This window comes from Ranitomeya variabilis, chromosome 1, assembly GCF_051348905.1.
Source record: "Ranitomeya variabilis isolate aRanVar5 chromosome 1, aRanVar5.hap1, whole genome shotgun sequence".
Lineage (NCBI taxonomy): Eukaryota > Metazoa > Chordata > Amphibia > Anura > Dendrobatidae > Ranitomeya > Ranitomeya variabilis.
The window spans coordinates 1086471214-1086489610 of NC_135232.1; the positions used below are offsets into that span (position 1 = coordinate 1086471214).

Consider the following 18397-nt stretch of genomic DNA (forward strand, 5'->3'; position numbering starts at 1 on the left):
TATATGGTACCACAACAAACCTGCCAGAGATAGCCACCCCCCCAAAACTCTCAGCCCTGGCAAGAATGGCATTCTTCAGATAGACAGCACAGAGACCAAACCAACAAAGTGTGTCACCTCAAGAACGCCATCCCCACAGTGAAACATGGTGGTGGCAGCATCATGCTGTGGGGATGATTTTCGGCAGCAGAAACAGAGAAAATGGTCCAAGTCAAAAGAAAGATGGTTGGTGCGTAATACAGGGATTTTCTTGAGCAAAACCTGTTTGTCAGTGTTTTGAGACTGGGACAGAGGTTCAGCTTCCATCAAGACAATGACCCAAATCATACTGCTAAAGTGACACTCGAGTGGTTTAAGGAGAAACTTGTAAATGTTTTGGAGTGACCTAGTCAAAGCCCAGACCTTAATCCAGTTGAGAATCTGTGATCAGATTTGAAGATTACAGTTTAACAGGAGAAAAGAATCTAACTTGAAGGAGCTGGAGCAGTTTTGCCTTGAGGAATGAGCAAAAATCCCAGTGGCAAGATGTGGAAAGCTCATAGAGACGTCTCCAAAGTGACTTCAATGGTAATTGCCTCAAAAGGAGGCTCTACAAAGTACTGACTTTAGAGGGTGAATAGCTGTGCACAAATGTTCTCGGATGCAAGCCCTAAAAAAAACAGTGAAATTCCATGTTGTGAGGTAGCAAAACATGAAAAATACCAAGGGGGTGAATACTTTTGCTAGCCGCTGTAGATGCTGTCACACTCTGGTCGAGAGCCAACGACCAGTCAGCAGCATTGTGATCCTTGTCTGAGTTATAGGGCCCTGTGCCCCTATGCCCTCCTATCTTTAAGGGAAAGGTTGTACACAGATTTCCACTGGAGAGTGGGGAAAGCAACTGAAGTCTCAGGGAGGGCAAATGAAGCAGACTGTAGATAAAGAGGAGAAATAAAGCCAGTATAGAAGCTGTGCTAATAATCAGTAACGCAGCATACACACAGTTCTCACAGACCTCATTCATACATTTCTGGAAAGCAGAATAGAGGAACAATGCAGTGCAGAGAAAATATTCCTGAATTATTTTATAGGTCATATACAGTAATTATTTACTAATGCAGGGGAATTGACCAAACTTCTATGTCCTGATAAGGTGTGCAGGGGTGAAAATCTGCCTATTGATACTTTTTGTAAGTTGTTTTTTGAAATTGAGTTAATAATGTTGTATATTTGGTAACTTTATAAGATTTAGATTTTCTGCTTCTGAATTGTATTTTCTTTTCTCCACTTTTATTTTCAGATTCGCCTCTGGAGCTGCCATCATTTTACATGACCCCGTCCCATCGTCAGGTTGTGTTTGAAGGGGACAGCCTCCCTTTCCAGTGCATGGCGTCCTACATAGACCAGGACATGCAGGTGTTGTGGTATCAGGATGGGAGGATTGTGGAAACGGACGAGTCGCAGGGGATTTTTGTTCAGAAGAACATGATCCACAACTGTTCACTGATTGCCAGGTACCCGCGTGTTCTCCGGTATATCGTCAGCACAGCAGTATCCTATGTGGCTTGGCAGATAATCTACACCTTGTTTATTGGACAGATCATAAAATCCCTATAGGAAATTTGGCATTGTACAGCAAGCGGTAGCCTAAGGGCGCCCTCATATTCACTGTGCATATTGGGTCATAAATATGCCCCGATTTACCAAACCCTGGAGAATCTTATGCATTGCACTCCAATGTCCTGACCTGTTTGGGGTGATATTTAATGTCCTATATACATGTTTAACGATTTTCAGCACATGCATGACCAGAAATATTTAGTGCCATGGGTACAAATTAAAAGGGGGGTTGTCAAGTTTAAAAGAGATCCCCTATCATCTAGTTTTTCCTCTTTTATTTTTTCGTCTAAACAAAAAAAATCTGAGCTGGACTATAAGCTGGTACACTAAGGTCATAAGTGTAAGAGCACGTTCACACTGCGGCAATGTCACAGACAAAATCCATAGAAAAATAAAATAAATAATATATGTAATTGATGAAAATAGCATTAACTAAGTACCCTATATTAATTTCTGTAGGGTGTGTGCTCATTTTTGGTTTTTTTCCTGGGTTTTGTCTGTGAAATGGCAGCAGTGTGAACTTGCTCTTGCACTTTGCACACATAACATCTTAGGGTATGTGCACACGTTACGGTTTTTGCTGCGGATCCGCAGCAGTTTTCCATGCGGTGTACAGTACAATGTTAACCTATGGAAAACAAAAACCGCTCTGCACATGCTGCGGAAAAAAACGTGCGGAAACGCTGCGGTTTATTTTCCGCAGCATGTCAATTCTTTGTGCGGAATCCGCAGCGGTTTGGCACCTGCTTTATTTAAAAAAAACGCAGGTGTCTAAAACCGCAGTGGAAACCACACAAAAAAACGCGATAAATCCACAGTACTTTTTGCACTGCAGATTTAATCAAATCCGCTGCGGAAAATTCCGCAATGGAATCCGCAGCGTGTGCACATGGCCTTATAGTCCGGCTCAGTTTTTTGGTTTTGCCGTTATCGCTTGTGCCCTGTACATACAGGAGGCAGGGCTCCCTTTTTTGGCTAATTATTTCATCTGTATAGCTTCCCATGGATGGGTGTCTCAGCCGGGCCTTGTCCTGCTCTGCCCTTATTCACATTGACATCATTTGACACATAGTAAGAGTTTAATAGTAGAGACCGGTTAGAACCGTCCCGATGGGTACACCTTGGTGTGGTGGGATGACTTTTATGGGGTTTTTTTTAACAAAATAGCATTAACCAAGTGCTCTGTATTATTTACATGTACTATTACCTTTTACTTGCTTTTTTTGTTTTTGTTTTTTTTAGGCATGGCTGTCTTTTATTTTTTGTAAATTTGCTTTAGGCTGTGTGCACACGTGGCAGATTTTTTGCGTTTTTTTCGCTATAAAAACGCTATAAAACCGCGAAAAAAACGCTAACATTAAGCATCCTATGTTACAGATTGCAATCCGCATTTTTTGTGCACATGCTGCATCTTTTTCCTGAGCGGAATCGCAATCCAGAAAAAAACGCAGCATGTTCATCAAAATTGCGGAATTGCGGCGATTCTGCACACATAGGAATGCATTGATCTGCTTACTTCCCGCACGGGGCTGTGCACACCATGCGGGAAGTAAGCAGATCAAGTGCGGTTGGTACCCAGGGTGGAGGAGAGGAGACTCTCCTCCACAGACTGGGCACCATATAAGTGGTAAAAAAAAAAGAATTAAAATAAAAAATAGCGATATACTCACCTTCTGGCGGCCCGACCTTCTCAGAGGCTTCCGAGGTGTGTGTGAAGGACCTGCGATGACGTCGCGGTCACATGACCGCTACGTCACGTGACCGCTACGTCAATGGAAGGTCCTGAACACACAGCATTAGGAACGGAAGCCGCTGAGGTGAGTATAACCTTTTTTTTTATTTTTTTATTATTTTTAACATTCTATCTTTTACTATAGATGCTGCATAAGCTGCATCTATAGTAAAAAGTTGGTCACACTTGTCAAACACTATGTTTGACAAGTGTGACCAACCTGTCAAACAGTTTTCCAAGCGATGCTACAGATCGCTTGGAAAACGCTAGCACTCTGCAAGCTAATTATGCTTGCAAAACGCTAGTTTTCTGCGGGTATATGCATGCAAATTCTGCATGCGATATACCCGCGGCAGGAGGCGCAGAATTGCCGCGGAAATTTCCGCGGAAATTCTGCTACGTGTGAACTCAGCCTTACTGTTCCAGAAATATGAGCCTTTTTATTTACTTGTTATAATTATGCTCTTCACTAAGGAGACGTGACTTACAGGGAAATATAATGCAGAGCAGCCTAAAGACACGCCCCCGAGGATCCTGCGAGCCATGCCCCCGAGGATCCTGCAAGCCACGCCCCCATGGTACAGATAATGAAAATCAGTACTAAATAAAAAGGCCCATATCTCTGAAACGTAGATAAAAAATACAGAACACTTTGGGTTAACAGCAGGAATAAAATAAGTGCACAACCTGGCCATTTTTGGTCTGGTGATAGGTCCTCTTTAAAGTCTTTTATCTTGTGTCGTAAATGCTGCAGTTTCAGTAGGTAATTTATGGAAGTGGAAGGTATGAGTTTATTATAATAGTATTGCCTTTGTATGTGGGTGTGACACTTTGATCCTCTTTTTAGTGCACTGACCATTTCCAACATACAAGCTGGATCAACCGGGAACTGGGGCTGCCGGGTGCAGAGCAGGCGAGGTAATAACAGCAGGACTGTGGATATCGTGGTGCTGGAGAGTTCAGCACAGTATTGCCCCATGGACAGAGTGATCAACAACAAAGGGGATTTCAGGTGGGTGAACATTTTTTGGGGTTTTTTGGTCTGTTTTAACATTATTCATCTGTAATCAGGCACTGAGTATTTCAGATACATATTTACCCATAACACAGGGGGTTCATCAGCGTAATGGCTGCTGTAACGTGTTCCCAAAGAGCATCTGCACCAGACTGACCATTTCTGGTGCTACGGACCCTCTGGGTATTCATCAGAGGGGCAGACTTATTTTGTCCTGTCTACTAGTCAGAAACTGTGAACTCGTGGGTTTTTACTGGATGGTTGGAAAGCCATTGAGTGCATGCTGCAGACATTGACTAGCATCACGTGGGTAGGATATGTTTCACAGTGATATATAAAGTATATCACAAAAGTGAGTACACCTCTCACATTTTATCTTAAAAATTACATCTTTTCATGGGACAACACTGAAGATCTGACACTTCCGTACAATGTAAAGTAGTCGGTGTACAGCTTGTATAGCAGTGTAAATTTGGCGCCCTCTAACTCCACACACAGCCATTAATGTCTAAACTGCTGGCAACAGAAGTGAGTACTCCCCAAAGTGTCAATATCTTGTGTGGCCACCATTACTTCCAAGCACTGCCTTAACTCTCTTGGGCACGAAGGTCACTAGAGCTTCACAGGTTGCGACTGTAGTTCTCTTAAACGCCTACATGATGACATTATGGAGCTGGTGGATGCTGGAGACATTGTGCTCCTCCACCTTCTGTTTTGAGGATGCCAAATAGGGTTTAGGAATGAAAACACGATTGGCAGATCCAGCACCTTTACCCTCAGTTTCTTTAGCAAGGCAGTGGTCGTCTTGGAGGGGTGTGTTTAGGGTTTTCATCATGTTGGCATTCATTGTTCACTCAAAGAACTGTGTCTCTCCACAGCCAGCAGCACTTATGCAGCCCAAAACCATGACACTCCCACCACCATGCTTGACTGTAGGAATGCCACACTTGTCTTTGTACTCCTCACCTGGTTGGCAACACACACGCTGGGCACTATCTGAATCAAATAAGTTTATCTTGGTCTCATCGGATCACAGGACATGGTTTCAGTAATCCATGTCCTTTGTCTGCAGCAAACTGTTTGCGGGCTTTCTTGTGCATGATCTTTAGGAGAGGCTTCCTTCTGAGAAGACAGACATGCAGACTAATTTGATGCAGTGTGCGGCGTATGGTCTGAGTACTGACAGGCGGACCCCTCCACCCCTGTAACCTCTGCAGCAATGCAGAAATGACGACCTCTTGATGTGACGCTGAGCATGTGCACTCAACTTCCTTGGGCGACCATAGCGAGTCCAGTTCTGAGTAGAACCGGTCTTGGTTGTATGGTTTTGCCGACCTTTCTGCAGCTCAGTATCAAGGTGTTGGTAATCTTATAGCCTCGGCCATCCCTATGTAGAGCAATACCTCTTTCTTTTTTTGATCTTCAGAGAGATCTTTGTCATGAGGAGCCATGTTGAACTTCCAGTGACCAGTATGAGAGAGTGAGAGCGATAACCCCAAATTTACCGCACCTGCTCCTCATTCACACCGGAGACCTTGAAACACTAATGAGTCACATGACACCAGGGAGGGGAAGTGACTTATTGGGCACAATTTGGCCATTTGCTATTAGGGGGTGTACTCACTTTTGTTGCCAGCGGTTTAGACCTTTATGACTATGTTGTTATTTAGAGGGCACACCATATTTAAACTGTTACACGAGCAGTACGCTGACTACGTTACATTGTATCAAAGGGATGTCCAATGAAAACATCTAAAAAATTTATAAAAATGTGAGGGGTGTACTCACTTTTGTGAGATACTGTATATATGAAATGGCACAATCTTGGATGCGGGTTATGCTTCTTGCTGTATGTGAGTACTGTTGTAAAGTCGTCATCGCATCTTGAGCTGAAGTTTCTCGCACGGCCTCATATGCAGCACTCATGGGGAGAGGCCTAAATTACAACTTATTCTCCATCCGCTAAAAAGAGCATAAATCATGGGGAAGTTCGGGGAGAATGAACCTAGTAATATGGGCCTCTGACCAATTCCCAGCTGAACATAAGGAATAGGAGTAGTATGGTAATATGAGGTTTCAGTTTGCACAGTGTAGATGCAGACTGAAGACCGCAAAATCACCAAGGAACACCTATGGAAACAAGGAATAAAGAAAATCACGTGAACAAACCAGAATGTGTTGAATCTTTCACTGCTCAGAGTGCCCCTCTTTTTGTACCTTTTTGAAAGTCCCTCAAACAGCTTTATCAGATCTTCGGCTGGAAGGGCTTCCAACAATCATGGAGTTCCCAGAGGTGCTGAGCGTTGCTGGCTCCACGGTCTTCACTTTGAGACCACATTTTCCCAAGCCATCTGCATTGGGGTGAGATGAGTTGGTTGTGGAGGTCATGTCATCTGACGCAGCAATCCTACTCTCTCTTTCTTGGGCACTTAGCCCTTACATAGCCTGGAGACATGTTTTGGGCCATTGTCATAGGCATCACAAATGATGGTCCCACGAATTGCAGGGCTGATGGGATGGCATGTTGTTGCAGAAAGCGGTTGTAGCAATGCTGGGTAAGTGTGCCTTGAAGTTGGAATCGCCAACAGTGTCACCGGCAAGTCACCAGCACACGTCACCATCCATGCTTCATGGTGGGCACCACACATGTAGAAACAACCTGTTCTGCATTTCACAAAGACATGGTGGATGGTACCAAAATGTAAAATTTTGACTTCTCCAGCCACAGTACACATTTCCACTAATTCAGTCTTTGTGTTACTTCTTCCATACAAGTCTCCTCTTTGTGATCCTCAGTAGCGGCTTATTTGCAACCATTCAAGCATAAAGACCTGCTTTTTGCAGCTTTGTCTGGACAGTTGATGTTAAAATGTCTGCTACTTGTCTGTCGTGCTGTCAGTTTGGGGTTTTTGAGGCTGGTATTTTTGATGAATGTATCTTTTGCAACACAAGTGAATCTCTGTATCCCTTTCTTGGGGTGATCCTCCTGAGAGCCAATTGCATCACAATGATTGATTGGTTTTTGTGACTGATCTCCTTGAGTATACCTTCAAGGTTCCAGCAACTTTCTGGATTGATTGACCTTCATTTGCTAAAGTAATGATGAATAGTTGTTTCTCTTTGCTTAGTCAAGTGGTACTTGCCACAGTTGTGGCCTAGGGCTCAGCACCAGGGCTGTGGAGTTGGTAAGCCAAACCTCAGACTCCTCAATTTCCATGACACCGACTCCACCAAAATGGGCTTCGACTCCACAGCCATGCTCAGCACTTATGGAAATGTGTAACTACGCTGCTTCTGTAAAACATGCCAGTGGTCGCAAATTCTTTTATATCTGGAGATTCCACAAATGATCTGAATAGGCATAGCCGTTCACTAGAAGCCATTCCAGGAGACGACTCGATGAAACTTCGAGTGAATGCCCAGGGTGTGAAAGTTTTCATCAGAGTAAAAGGGGAAATCTCATATTTAACAGATCTTGTAGGTAGTTTCCCACATGTTCCTTTTCTCCTCATTTCCATATGTGTACCTCTGTGGTTTTGTTGCCTTCAGCCAGGATCTACAATGTGCAATTCCTATAAGCACAAGAAAACCATGGCATGAAGAGACCTTTCATATGCTAATAGTAGTACTGGACAGGTAGTGCTGCAGGGAAAGGTTACATCTAGGCTGATGCTACACAGTGAATTATCCCTTTGTCGACCATAAAATTCGGTCACATGCCATGCTACCCATCCAGCAGCTGCATATAACGGCAGCTACCAGAGCGAGCTCCGATCGCTGCTGGTTAGCTGATCTAGATGCAGCTGTCAGTCTCTGAAGAGCGGGATTCCCAGGGAGATCACAAGGAGCTGATGGGTGATCATGGCAGCCAGGCGCCCGCTGAAGGCTGGGCCTCATCAGAGAATGTTAATTCACCTGTATACTGCAATGTTGCCGGTTGTAGTCAGAGCAAATATGTGGTCGCAAGTTCCCTAAAAGGACTAAAAATGTATATAAAAAAAAATGTATATGAAAGTTTAAAATATCCTTCATTCCTCAGTTAAAAATCAAGAAAAAGCAAATTGTATTGTTTTTGTCCGAACGTGAATGTCCGTTTGTTAAAAAAAATAAAAAAATAAAAAAAAAACCTCCAAAATTTGTTTATTACGGTAATTGTTGCACTCCCCCTAGCCAAAAAATAATAATAATAAAAAAAAAATACACTTGTCTCACCATTCCCTTCCACTTCTCATCTAATGCTGCTCCAATCCCACGCACCGGTCTTGGGCAATAAATGGTCACCGCTGCTGACTGTGATTGGCTGCAGCATTTAAAGGGTCCATGTGACCGAAACCGAGCGTACAGTATTTACACAATGGTGTAACGTTATATAATGTGTGTGAACTGGGACAGACCCAGCGGCCATTCACCGGACTGAATGGCGACGCGTTACATGATAGGGATTGTAGTTTTAGTCTGTGTTGCACAGAAAGTTGATACGTAGTTTATGGATAATTGTGTTTGTTGTTTTCACGCCTTGTTTTGCCTTTTACCGCCCGCAGCAGTGTAACAGTGATATGTCTTTGTATAACCGGCTAGGTGGCCGAGGACATTGGCAGGGATCACGGCGTATCTCCTGTGCACCCGCTACTCCGCCGGAGGTGGCATCTATCCTGGCAATCAGCAAGATGACATCAGAGCCTGGCGGCGGTGTGACCGCGGGGGCTTCTGGGCAGAGGATGACTACTCCAGATGCCAGTACGCTAATGATGTGACACGAGTGCTGTACATGTTTAACCAGGTAGATATCACATGACCGGAGAGCTGCCTCGTAGATGGGTCATGTTCAGTACCGAGGACCTGTAAGGCTACTCTCACATGCTGCCTTATTGCTGTGGGGGGTTTATGCAATGTAAAGCTGCTTTTTAAAGTACCGCTTGTTTTTTCTTTTCTCCCTGACTAAATTTGAGAATTGCAGGGTTTTTTCTTTTTTTTTTTTTTTTTTGTACATATACAAAGCAATGCAAAAGTGGAAATAACGATGGAAAAAAATGCAGTTTCTGGTGAATAAAACTACTTTTAATAAACATGTACTGAAGTCAGAGCACATATGTAATATGCACCCAAAAGAGGCAACAAAAAGTGGAGCAAAAATGCTGAAAAATGGGCATTTTTCCTGCCAGGGCTGCAGGATTTGGCAGCAATAAGCTGTGTGTGAACATAGCCTAACTCTGACAATTATCATTCCAATAATAATTGGAATTGACAACTCCGTGCACCATGTAATCAATGAATCTGCACATTCTGGGGGGAGATGAAGGGCATCTCCAACATTGCCTCATGTCTCACAGAATCAGAGACCATGAAAACAGAAGTGGAATTGCAGGGCTGGGAGAAAGGGATGTCCTTGTTTTCTGTTTTTTATTCATCATTAACCTGTGTAAAAAAAATAAATAAATAAATGCTCTGTCCCCAGCAGCAGGGATTTGGAGTTAAACACTGCTTCCCTCCTCTCATCTCCAAACATGAATGTCTGCAGCGGTTCTGTGGCCGGCTGTCGATCTCATGGATATCATTAACACACAGATGCTACCTGTACAATAAAGAAGAATATTTTTGATTTGTTCTTCTATCCACTTCTTAAAGGGATTGTCTCAAATTTTTAAATGGGTAAAATTGCAAAGTGTTCGTAAAAACTGTCAACTTTGCAATCTGCCTCTTATTAAAAATCCTCTCCGTTTTCAAGAATGATGGGGTTTTTCTTTGTATTGTTTACTGCTCTTTGCCTGGATTACTGGCGGTCTATCTCAGACACGGACGGTTTCCAGGCAGTGAGCGCAGCTCTTGGAAGTGATGCTCTGAGGTTTGCCGGATCATTGGATCCTCCATGAGCTCCTCTGGTGCTGCAGACACAAATCTGCTTCTGCTTGCAGCATTGTCGAGCGCTTTAATCCAGACCAGTAGTGTGACCATGTGCGGGTCTGAACTGTCAATCTTCAGGAGCGCACCGCCCCCCGGGAGGCAGAGGAGTAGTGTGCTCCTGCAGAAAGGAGGTCTGACAGCCCAGTACAGTGTTCAGCTTGTATTGTCTTTGTGACTTTCTTTATCACTTTTTGTTTTTAATGATTGCTCATTTTTAGATGCCTCTGAACTTGACAAATGCTGTGGCAACTGCTAAGCAACTTCTGGCTTACACCGTGGAGGCCGCCAACTTCTCTGATAAGATGGACGTGATCTTCGTGGCGGAAATGATTGAAAAATTTGGACGTTTTGCAGATAAATACAAAGAGGTAAGCCATAAGCATGAGACGTAGTGCATCTTTCCTTTGCTACACATATCATAGCCCTGGGAGTGTCAAGCGGACCACCCTCTAGAGCTGCCAGCTGAGGAGCAGCAGATTGGGTGATGTTAGATTTCTATGGTCAGATATGGACCTGGGCAGAAGAATAAGCTAGAATAATCCATTACTACTCCCAATGCTGAATTCACTTGTGCTGCGTCTGTTCAGCAAGATATCGATGACCCGTGGGCTGTGTAGGGTGGTCTCCCGACTCTTCCCTGACAAAGTAGGAGAATTGGAATTTCAATCCTTTTGTTCTCAGCAGGGCTGTGGAGCCTGTAAGTCAAACCTCCGACTCCTCAATTTCCATGACTCCGACACTTGACTCCACCAAAGTGGACTCGGACTCCACAGCCCTGGTTCTCAGGGTGTTTAGCTGCTGCCAGTCTACGGACGTCTGCGACAATCTCCCTTGGAGTACACAGGGGCGCCTGCTGGATCCTTCCCGTGTATGGAGGAGTCTAGGGAGATAGCTGTCGGACAAACAGTCGTTTTGCTATTAGCAATCTAATCTAATAGACCTGAAGACTATTCCCAGGAATGGACCCGCCCAGATGACTATGTGAGGGTAATTAGCACATTTCATTCTCCAGATTATGATAGAAAGCTCATATAAATGAGCCAATACCCGACATACAGTTGTAGTACAGGACATTGAGTACCCATCATGGACTCCTTGATCATCGCTGATCAGCCAAGGAAAGAATAGAACACCCATTCATCAGCTTATTGAATAGTTTCTGCTGGCATAAGTCACCGTCATCCGACGATGGTGCACACGGGGTGTACTGCTAACAGGAGGCTGTATGGGGGCAGTCGTATTCATTCATGGTCCAGGTGGACTTGTATGTAATTATTGAGCTCTTGTTAATGGACATATCAGTGTAAGATGTTTTCTGCTTTGTCAGAACGATCCTCTGTGAATAATTCGGCGGCGGTTTAGTGAAGGCTTCACTTTGACAGCTATGTACATTATTGCAATGGTTTATTGCTTCAGGGAGGTTTGAAAAATAGGTCCAGTTTATATTTAGCCTTCATTGAAGCATTTTCTGCCATTTTATGTCTGTAGCTGCACTACAGAATTGCCTGCTGGGTGACAGAAGAACAAGCAACCCTGTCCGTGTAGTCTGGACCTGGAATCCCGTTCTCATCTGTCCGTCTATCTCTTCCTGCTTGTGAAAGTAATGAGTATTCGGTAAAATCGGGATTGGTGAAAAATAGTGTGTGACCAGAGAATCTGACTACACAGGGCTTGCTTGTTGTCTGTTACTATGGAGACACATGAGTCTGCACAGCATCTGTAGACTCAAAACAGTAGGACCCTTTTTTGTGAAGTCTTTTTGCACAATTGCTTTTTTTGCAGCATAGATGTCATCTGTGATGGTGTACATAACCTCTGATATACGCCATTGTAAATGTTTCTTGTACGACGCACATCTCTTATTTCTTCCCTGCTGCAGCTTGGTGACGTCATGGTTGATATAGCAAGTAACATCATGCTGGCAGATGAACAAGTCTTGCTGAAGGCCCAAAAAGATGCCAAGGCCTGTACACGTATAGTGCAGTGCTTACAGCGGATTGCCATGTACCGACTGGCCAATGGGGCGCCCGTGTACTCCACGGTAAGACCATAGGTGCCAGTGGGCAGGACCTCTTTGCATCGAATTCTATAAGATACTGGGGGGTTTTAACAGCTATGTGTAGCACATTAGGCAAACCTCAGCCGTCTGTGGACCCGACAGATGCCGGCACGTATTTTGCCTTTTAAAGGGCTATTCTCGTCTTGTACATTTATGACATATCCACAGCATTTTCCATAAATGTTTCCCACCCGTGGGATCTGCCTCTATATAAAGAGCAGACCCGTTGCATGTCGCTCTCAGTAGAGATGTGGTTGGAGTTTCCTTACAATTGAATGGGCGTTCGGACCATCTCGCTACCATGGGACCGGCATCTATTATGGTTTGGATTAGCCATAAATAAACAAGATGGGATTACCCCTTTAACAGTATTGAAAAGCAAAGATGATTGCACTGTTCAAGGCAGACAGGTACAAAGAAAAGCAAATATCTATATTCTTTACAGTGAGCAATTGTTCTCACTTGTTCTTTTTATCTCCAGTATTCCCCAAACATCGCCCTAGAAGCCTATGTGATAAAATCCGCCCTCTTCACCGGCATGACCTGCACGGTGTTCCAGAAGCTGGCCGCATCCGACCGCGTGGTGATGGCAGATTTAGGGAGAAGAGACCCAGATGGAAGCCTGGATAAACAGCTGAGCTTTAAGTGTAACATGTCCAGCACCTTCAGTGCGGTGGCGTTAAAGGTAACTTTCTGGAAAGTCCAATTTACTGATACAGAGCCTATGTCAAATAATAATATGCAATCCCAAACATATCAAATCTTCTGTGAAAACCATATGACCAGTTCACATATGGGGTCAAATTATTATTTTTTGTTTGTTTTTAATGTCTTTCAAAAGTCAGAAATAAAAACCAATGGACGTTTTTTGCAATTTTATTTTTCCCAGCTCATAGGGATGACTGCCCTGTTTTAGTAGCAGGCAATACTATACATAGCGCTCATTAAAAAACACTTGTCTTTTCTCCTGGGTATGTGGCACGCACCAGTAGTCACAATGTAGATTAGCACAACTGCCAGCCATACATATACAATGGACAGTTTTCACCCCAAAACTTTTATGAACGATCCATAGTAAAGCTGATAACTTATTGATTGGTGGGTGTCCCGACTCCTGGGATCCGCACCGATCAGCAGAACGGGACACTTCTATCCCGGTTTAGAAAGGAGCGGCAGTGCACATGATTGACCGTCGGCACACATGACTGACCGTCGGCGCACGTGACTGACCGTCGGCGCACGTGACTGACCGTCGGCGCACATGATTGGCCGTCGGCGTACATGATTGACCATGTCTCCATTCATTCCCTATGGGCGGCCTGCAGACTGCTGTACTCTGCTTTCTTTCTGGCAGTCCATAAAAGAATGAATGGCGCTGCAGTCGGGTATCTGATTTGATGCTCCATTTTGGAATAGGATAAAAATCCCCAATTCTGCCAGTTTGTGCTTGTACCAGGGATCGTCCCCCCACCAACCTACAAGTTCTCATCTGTACCATACCTAGGTGATAACTTGTTTTCAATGGAGAACCCCTTTGCGTGCTTAAACATGTGCATGTTCTGTCCCAATACAGTTACAAATAAGGTACAAAAAAAAAATTCGAATTTTGATAGAAATGGTCAGTTGACCATGCCAAAAAATTACTGCCAGACACCCTCTGCCCACAAAAACTTTCTAACCATTATTTCCAGGTCGTCCCTTATGACAGCACCACAAGGAGGTTGCTCTTCATATCCTTGATAGGGACAGGAACACAGAAGAGGTTAAATAGCCCCTCCCCACCTCCACCCTTCAGTGTTTTTCCTGTCCCTATCAGGGACAGACGCAGGAGAGAGTTCTCCAGAAGATTTACCTGATACCGGAGTCAGGTCTTGGAGCAGACGCTCCTGACTGCGTTCCCATCCTCCTGTTAGGGGGCTCTGGCCGCGAGGGTCTTGCGGAGAAGACTCCTCAGAAGTTGCTGGAGACCGACGGAGGTACCTCCGCAACGAGGTTGAGCTGTGTGCTCCCAGGGCCTGTCTCATCCCCTCACAAAGGGGCTCTGAGACAGCGGCTGCGGTGTCCGGCGCTCCCTCAGGATCCACGTGCGGCCGGTGCTGGCGTCGTTCCCCGGACTTCCGGTCCGGCGCCTGGTCAGTGACGACTTCCGGGGGCGTGGCCAGATTCCTGGGGTCGGCGGCGCCGAAGCATTTCCGGATACGCCGGAAAGCCTGGGGGGGAAAGCAGTGACCGGAACAGAATGGCGGCCGGATGGTGCGCCAGAATCCAGGTCCCAGGCTGATCGGCGTGCGTTCCGGAGGACGCATGCGCAGTACGGCTGGGCACCTGGAATTACCGTGGAAGCCGGCAGCTGAGCTCGGAAGGAGGACGAATCAGATGTCTTGAAGCAGGGTAAGACTGACTACTTAATGACAGATAACTGACAGCACACTTGACTCAGTAAAATGGAAGGTGCTAGCCGTCCAGTCGTCCAATCCTTAGAGCTGCCAACGGACCATGTGAGTAGTACGTGGTATGGGAGACATTACATTACCTTAGATCCGTAGCTACAGGGGTCTCCCTTACATTTACAGGATAAGGACATCCCTGAAAGGCCGGCGGTAAAGAAAAGGACCATCAGATGTCCGTTATGCACCGTCAAGCTCCCAGATGGCTATAAAAAGAAGTTATGCGAAAAATGCATCGCTAAACTTCTAAAAGATGAACAGGCTTCGTTACTAGATAATATAAAGACCATGATTCGAGACGAAGTCCAAGCTACGGTGTCTACAATGGTGCCACCCCAGTCTCCACGGTCTCCAAGGCCTAAAAGGCCCAGATGGGACATGGACCTAAGTTCCGAGGAAGGAGAGGTCTCGGGGTATTCCGATCCAGGCTCAGAGGAACAGGGTCCGTCGGCGGTATCACCAGAAGAACGGAAGAGATACCGGTTTTCATCCGAAAATACGGACATACTGCTCAAAGCAGTTAGAAGCACCATGAAGATAGAGGACTCGTCTGAACCACTATCGGTTTAGGACGAAATGTTCGGAGGCCTAAGAACTCGCAGAAATAGAGTTTTTCCGGTCAATAACCACATTACAGCAATGATAATGGAAGAGTGGGAAGACGTGGGAAAAAAACTAGTAGTCCCGAGAGACTTCAAGTACCGTCTTCCCTTCGATCCAGAAGAAACTAAGATCTGGGAATCGGTTCCAAAAATTGATATTCCTGTGGCTAAGGTCACAAAGAAAACGGCTATCCCCTTCGAGGACTCATCAGGATTAAAGGATCCGATGGATAAGAGGTCAGAAGATCTTCTCAAAAAAGCCTGGGAGTCATCGGCCGCCATTATGAAAACGAACATAGCGGCTACCTCTGTTGCAAGATCTATGAGTCTTTGGGTAGACGAGTTGGAGAGTCATATTACAGACAGAACCCCAAGAGAAGAGATCCTAAAATCTCTTTCAGTGCTGAAAATGGCGACTGATTTTATGGCGGACGCTTCCGCGGAATCGGTGCGTTTTGCTGCCAGGAACAATGCACTGTCAAACGCAGCAAGAAGAGCCTAATGGCTGAGATCATGGTCAGGAGATACCCAATCCAAAAACAAGCTGTGTTCGATTCCATTTTCAGGATCTCACGTATTCGGTCCAGTTCTTGACGAGCTACTCGAGAAGGCGTCCGATAAGAAAAAAGGCTTCCCTGAAGAGAAGCCAAAGAAGACACAATTTTTTCGTAGAACTCGCTCTCACCCAAGACAAGACTACAGAGGAAAAGGGAAGTCTGGCAGATGGAGCTACCCTAAAGGGGGCAGAGGAAGAGATTTCTTTCGAGACCAGTCATCAGGACCCAGCAAATAATGACGCCAACAATATAGGAGGAAGACTACAATACTTCCTGGAGGGATGGCAGAACATTACTCAGAATCAGTGGATTCTGCAGACAGTGGCACAGGGGTACAAGATAGAGTTTACTCATCTACCCCCCAAGAGATTCTGTTTGACACAGACGGAGTCATCAGCAGTACATCAAAGACTGCTAACGGACATACAGGAACTCTTAGAGTTACACGTCATAATACCAGTACCCCATCATCAGCATTTCCAGGGGCATTACTCCAGTCTGTTCTCCATAAAAAAACCGAGCGGAGAATACCGCACAATAATAAACCTAAAACCATTAAACAAATGGGTGGCGTACAAACGCTTCAAGATGGAATCTCTCAAGTCAATCGTACCGTTAATAAAAAAGAATTCGGTAATGTGCACGCTAGACCTCAAACATGCGTACTATCATGTTCCCATCCATCCATCACATCAAAAATTCCTCAGATTTGCAATAAGAAGTCGCAGGGGGATTCTGCATTTCCAGTTTCAATGTCTACCTTTCGGTCTCTCCTCTGCCCCAAGAATATTCACAAAGCTCATGACAGAGATCATGGCCCACTTGAAGGAAAAAGAAATTCTCATTGCACCCTACCTGGACGATCTGTTGCTGGTAGCAAATTCATCCCAACAGATGGAAGAATCGTTAAGAATTACCATGTCACTCCTGAAACATCTGGGGTGGGTAATAAATTTAAAAAAGTCGAGTCTCGAACCAGAGACACAAAAAATATTTCTGGGTGTACTCCTAAATTCCGAGCTGGAATACTCCTTCCTACCAGACCAAAAACAACGGTCAATCAAAAAAGAATTTCAAACGATAAGAAAACGGAAATACATTTCCATCAGGAAAGCCATGAGGATCCTAGGGCTGATGACCTCGTGCATTCCCAGCGTACAGTGGAGTCAGTTTCGCTCCAGAACGCTCCAAAAAGAAATTCTTTCAGTATGGAATGGAAAGGAACACTCCTTAGACAACAGGATGCGGTTATCCAGCGAAGTAAAACAGTCCCTCTCATGGTGGATCGATATAAAAAACCTCAAAAGAGGAAAACCATGGAATATATCTCCATGCATAAACATAACGACCGATGCAAGCTCAAAGGGCTGGGGAGCCCACATAGAAGGACGATACCTTCAGGGGACATGGCCACCATCGGTACGCGACAGTTCCTCCAATTACAGGGAACTCAGAGCGGTCTGGGAAGCACTAAAGGGGTGCCAACACGAAGTGCAGGGACACCATATCCGAGTCTTCTCAGACAACTCGACCACGGTAGCCTTTCTCCTACATCAGGGAGGACCGAGGCACCGTCCACTTCAGGCGCTAGCAGAGACAATATTCTCCTGGGCAGAGGATACTGTGAAGTCCATCACAGCAGTTCATCTAAAAGGCTCGCAAAACCAAATAGCGGATTTTCTCAGCAGAGAGAAATTGCAACTGACAGAGTGGTCTCTAAACGGAGAAGTCTTTGCTCAGCTAATCCAACAATGGGGCACTCCGCAGGTAGATTTATTTGCCACAAAGGACAATACAAAAACAAAAGAATTTTTCTCATTAAATCCAGAAGACAATCCAACTGGCATAGATGCCTTGGCTCAACATTGGGACATGGAACTGGCATACACGTTCCCTCCCCTAGCTCTAATTCCCAGAGTTCTGAGAAAAATTCAGGAAAGTCCAGCGGTAGTGATCCTAATAGTGCCATATTGGCCCAAGAGGAGCTGGTTTCCTCTGCTGAAGTGGATGGCGATAGAAGACCCAGTGCTACTACCGCTGAGGCGGGATCTTCTGACGCAGGGACCGCTGGTCCATCAAAATCTAAAGATGCTACAACTCTCAGCATGGATCTTGAGAGGGAAATCTTGAGATCAAAAGGACTGTCGGACTCGGTTATCTCAACCATGAAGAAAAGCAGAAAGCCGGTAACCTCGGCTATATACCAAAAAATTTGGAAGAAATTTTGTACTCATACCAATACTTCAATATCCGTTCTACAAGAACCAGATATCTCTCAAATCTTAAATTTCCTCCAAACAGGCTTTGATATGGGCTTGAGGCCGAGTACGCTAAAAGTACAAATCTCAGCGTTAAGTGCCTTTTATGACTATCCATTAGCAAACCATCCCTGGATAATGAGATACATCAAAGCTACGCAACGTATCAGACCGACAATAAGAAGTTCAGTACCCTCATGGAACCTCACATTGGTACTTAATGAATT

The 18397-nt window shown here is 44.9% G+C and overlaps 1 protein-coding gene across 1 annotated transcript in view; it reads left to right on the plus strand.

Annotated features, from left to right (window-relative positions):
• ADGRA3 (adhesion G protein-coupled receptor A3) overlaps positions 1-18397 on the plus strand; it is a 71447-nt gene that overhangs the window by 39989 nt on the left and 13061 nt on the right. The window contains exons 7-12 of the mRNA XM_077279972.1: positions 1280-1493; positions 4179-4343; positions 8925-9126; positions 10466-10615; positions 12127-12288; positions 12788-12991. Coding sequence (XP_077136087.1) covers positions 1280-1493; positions 4179-4343; positions 8925-9126; positions 10466-10615; positions 12127-12288; positions 12788-12991 — 1097 coding nt within the window. The remainder of the gene's footprint in view (positions 1-1279; positions 1494-4178; positions 4344-8924; positions 9127-10465; positions 10616-12126; positions 12289-12787; positions 12992-18397) is intronic.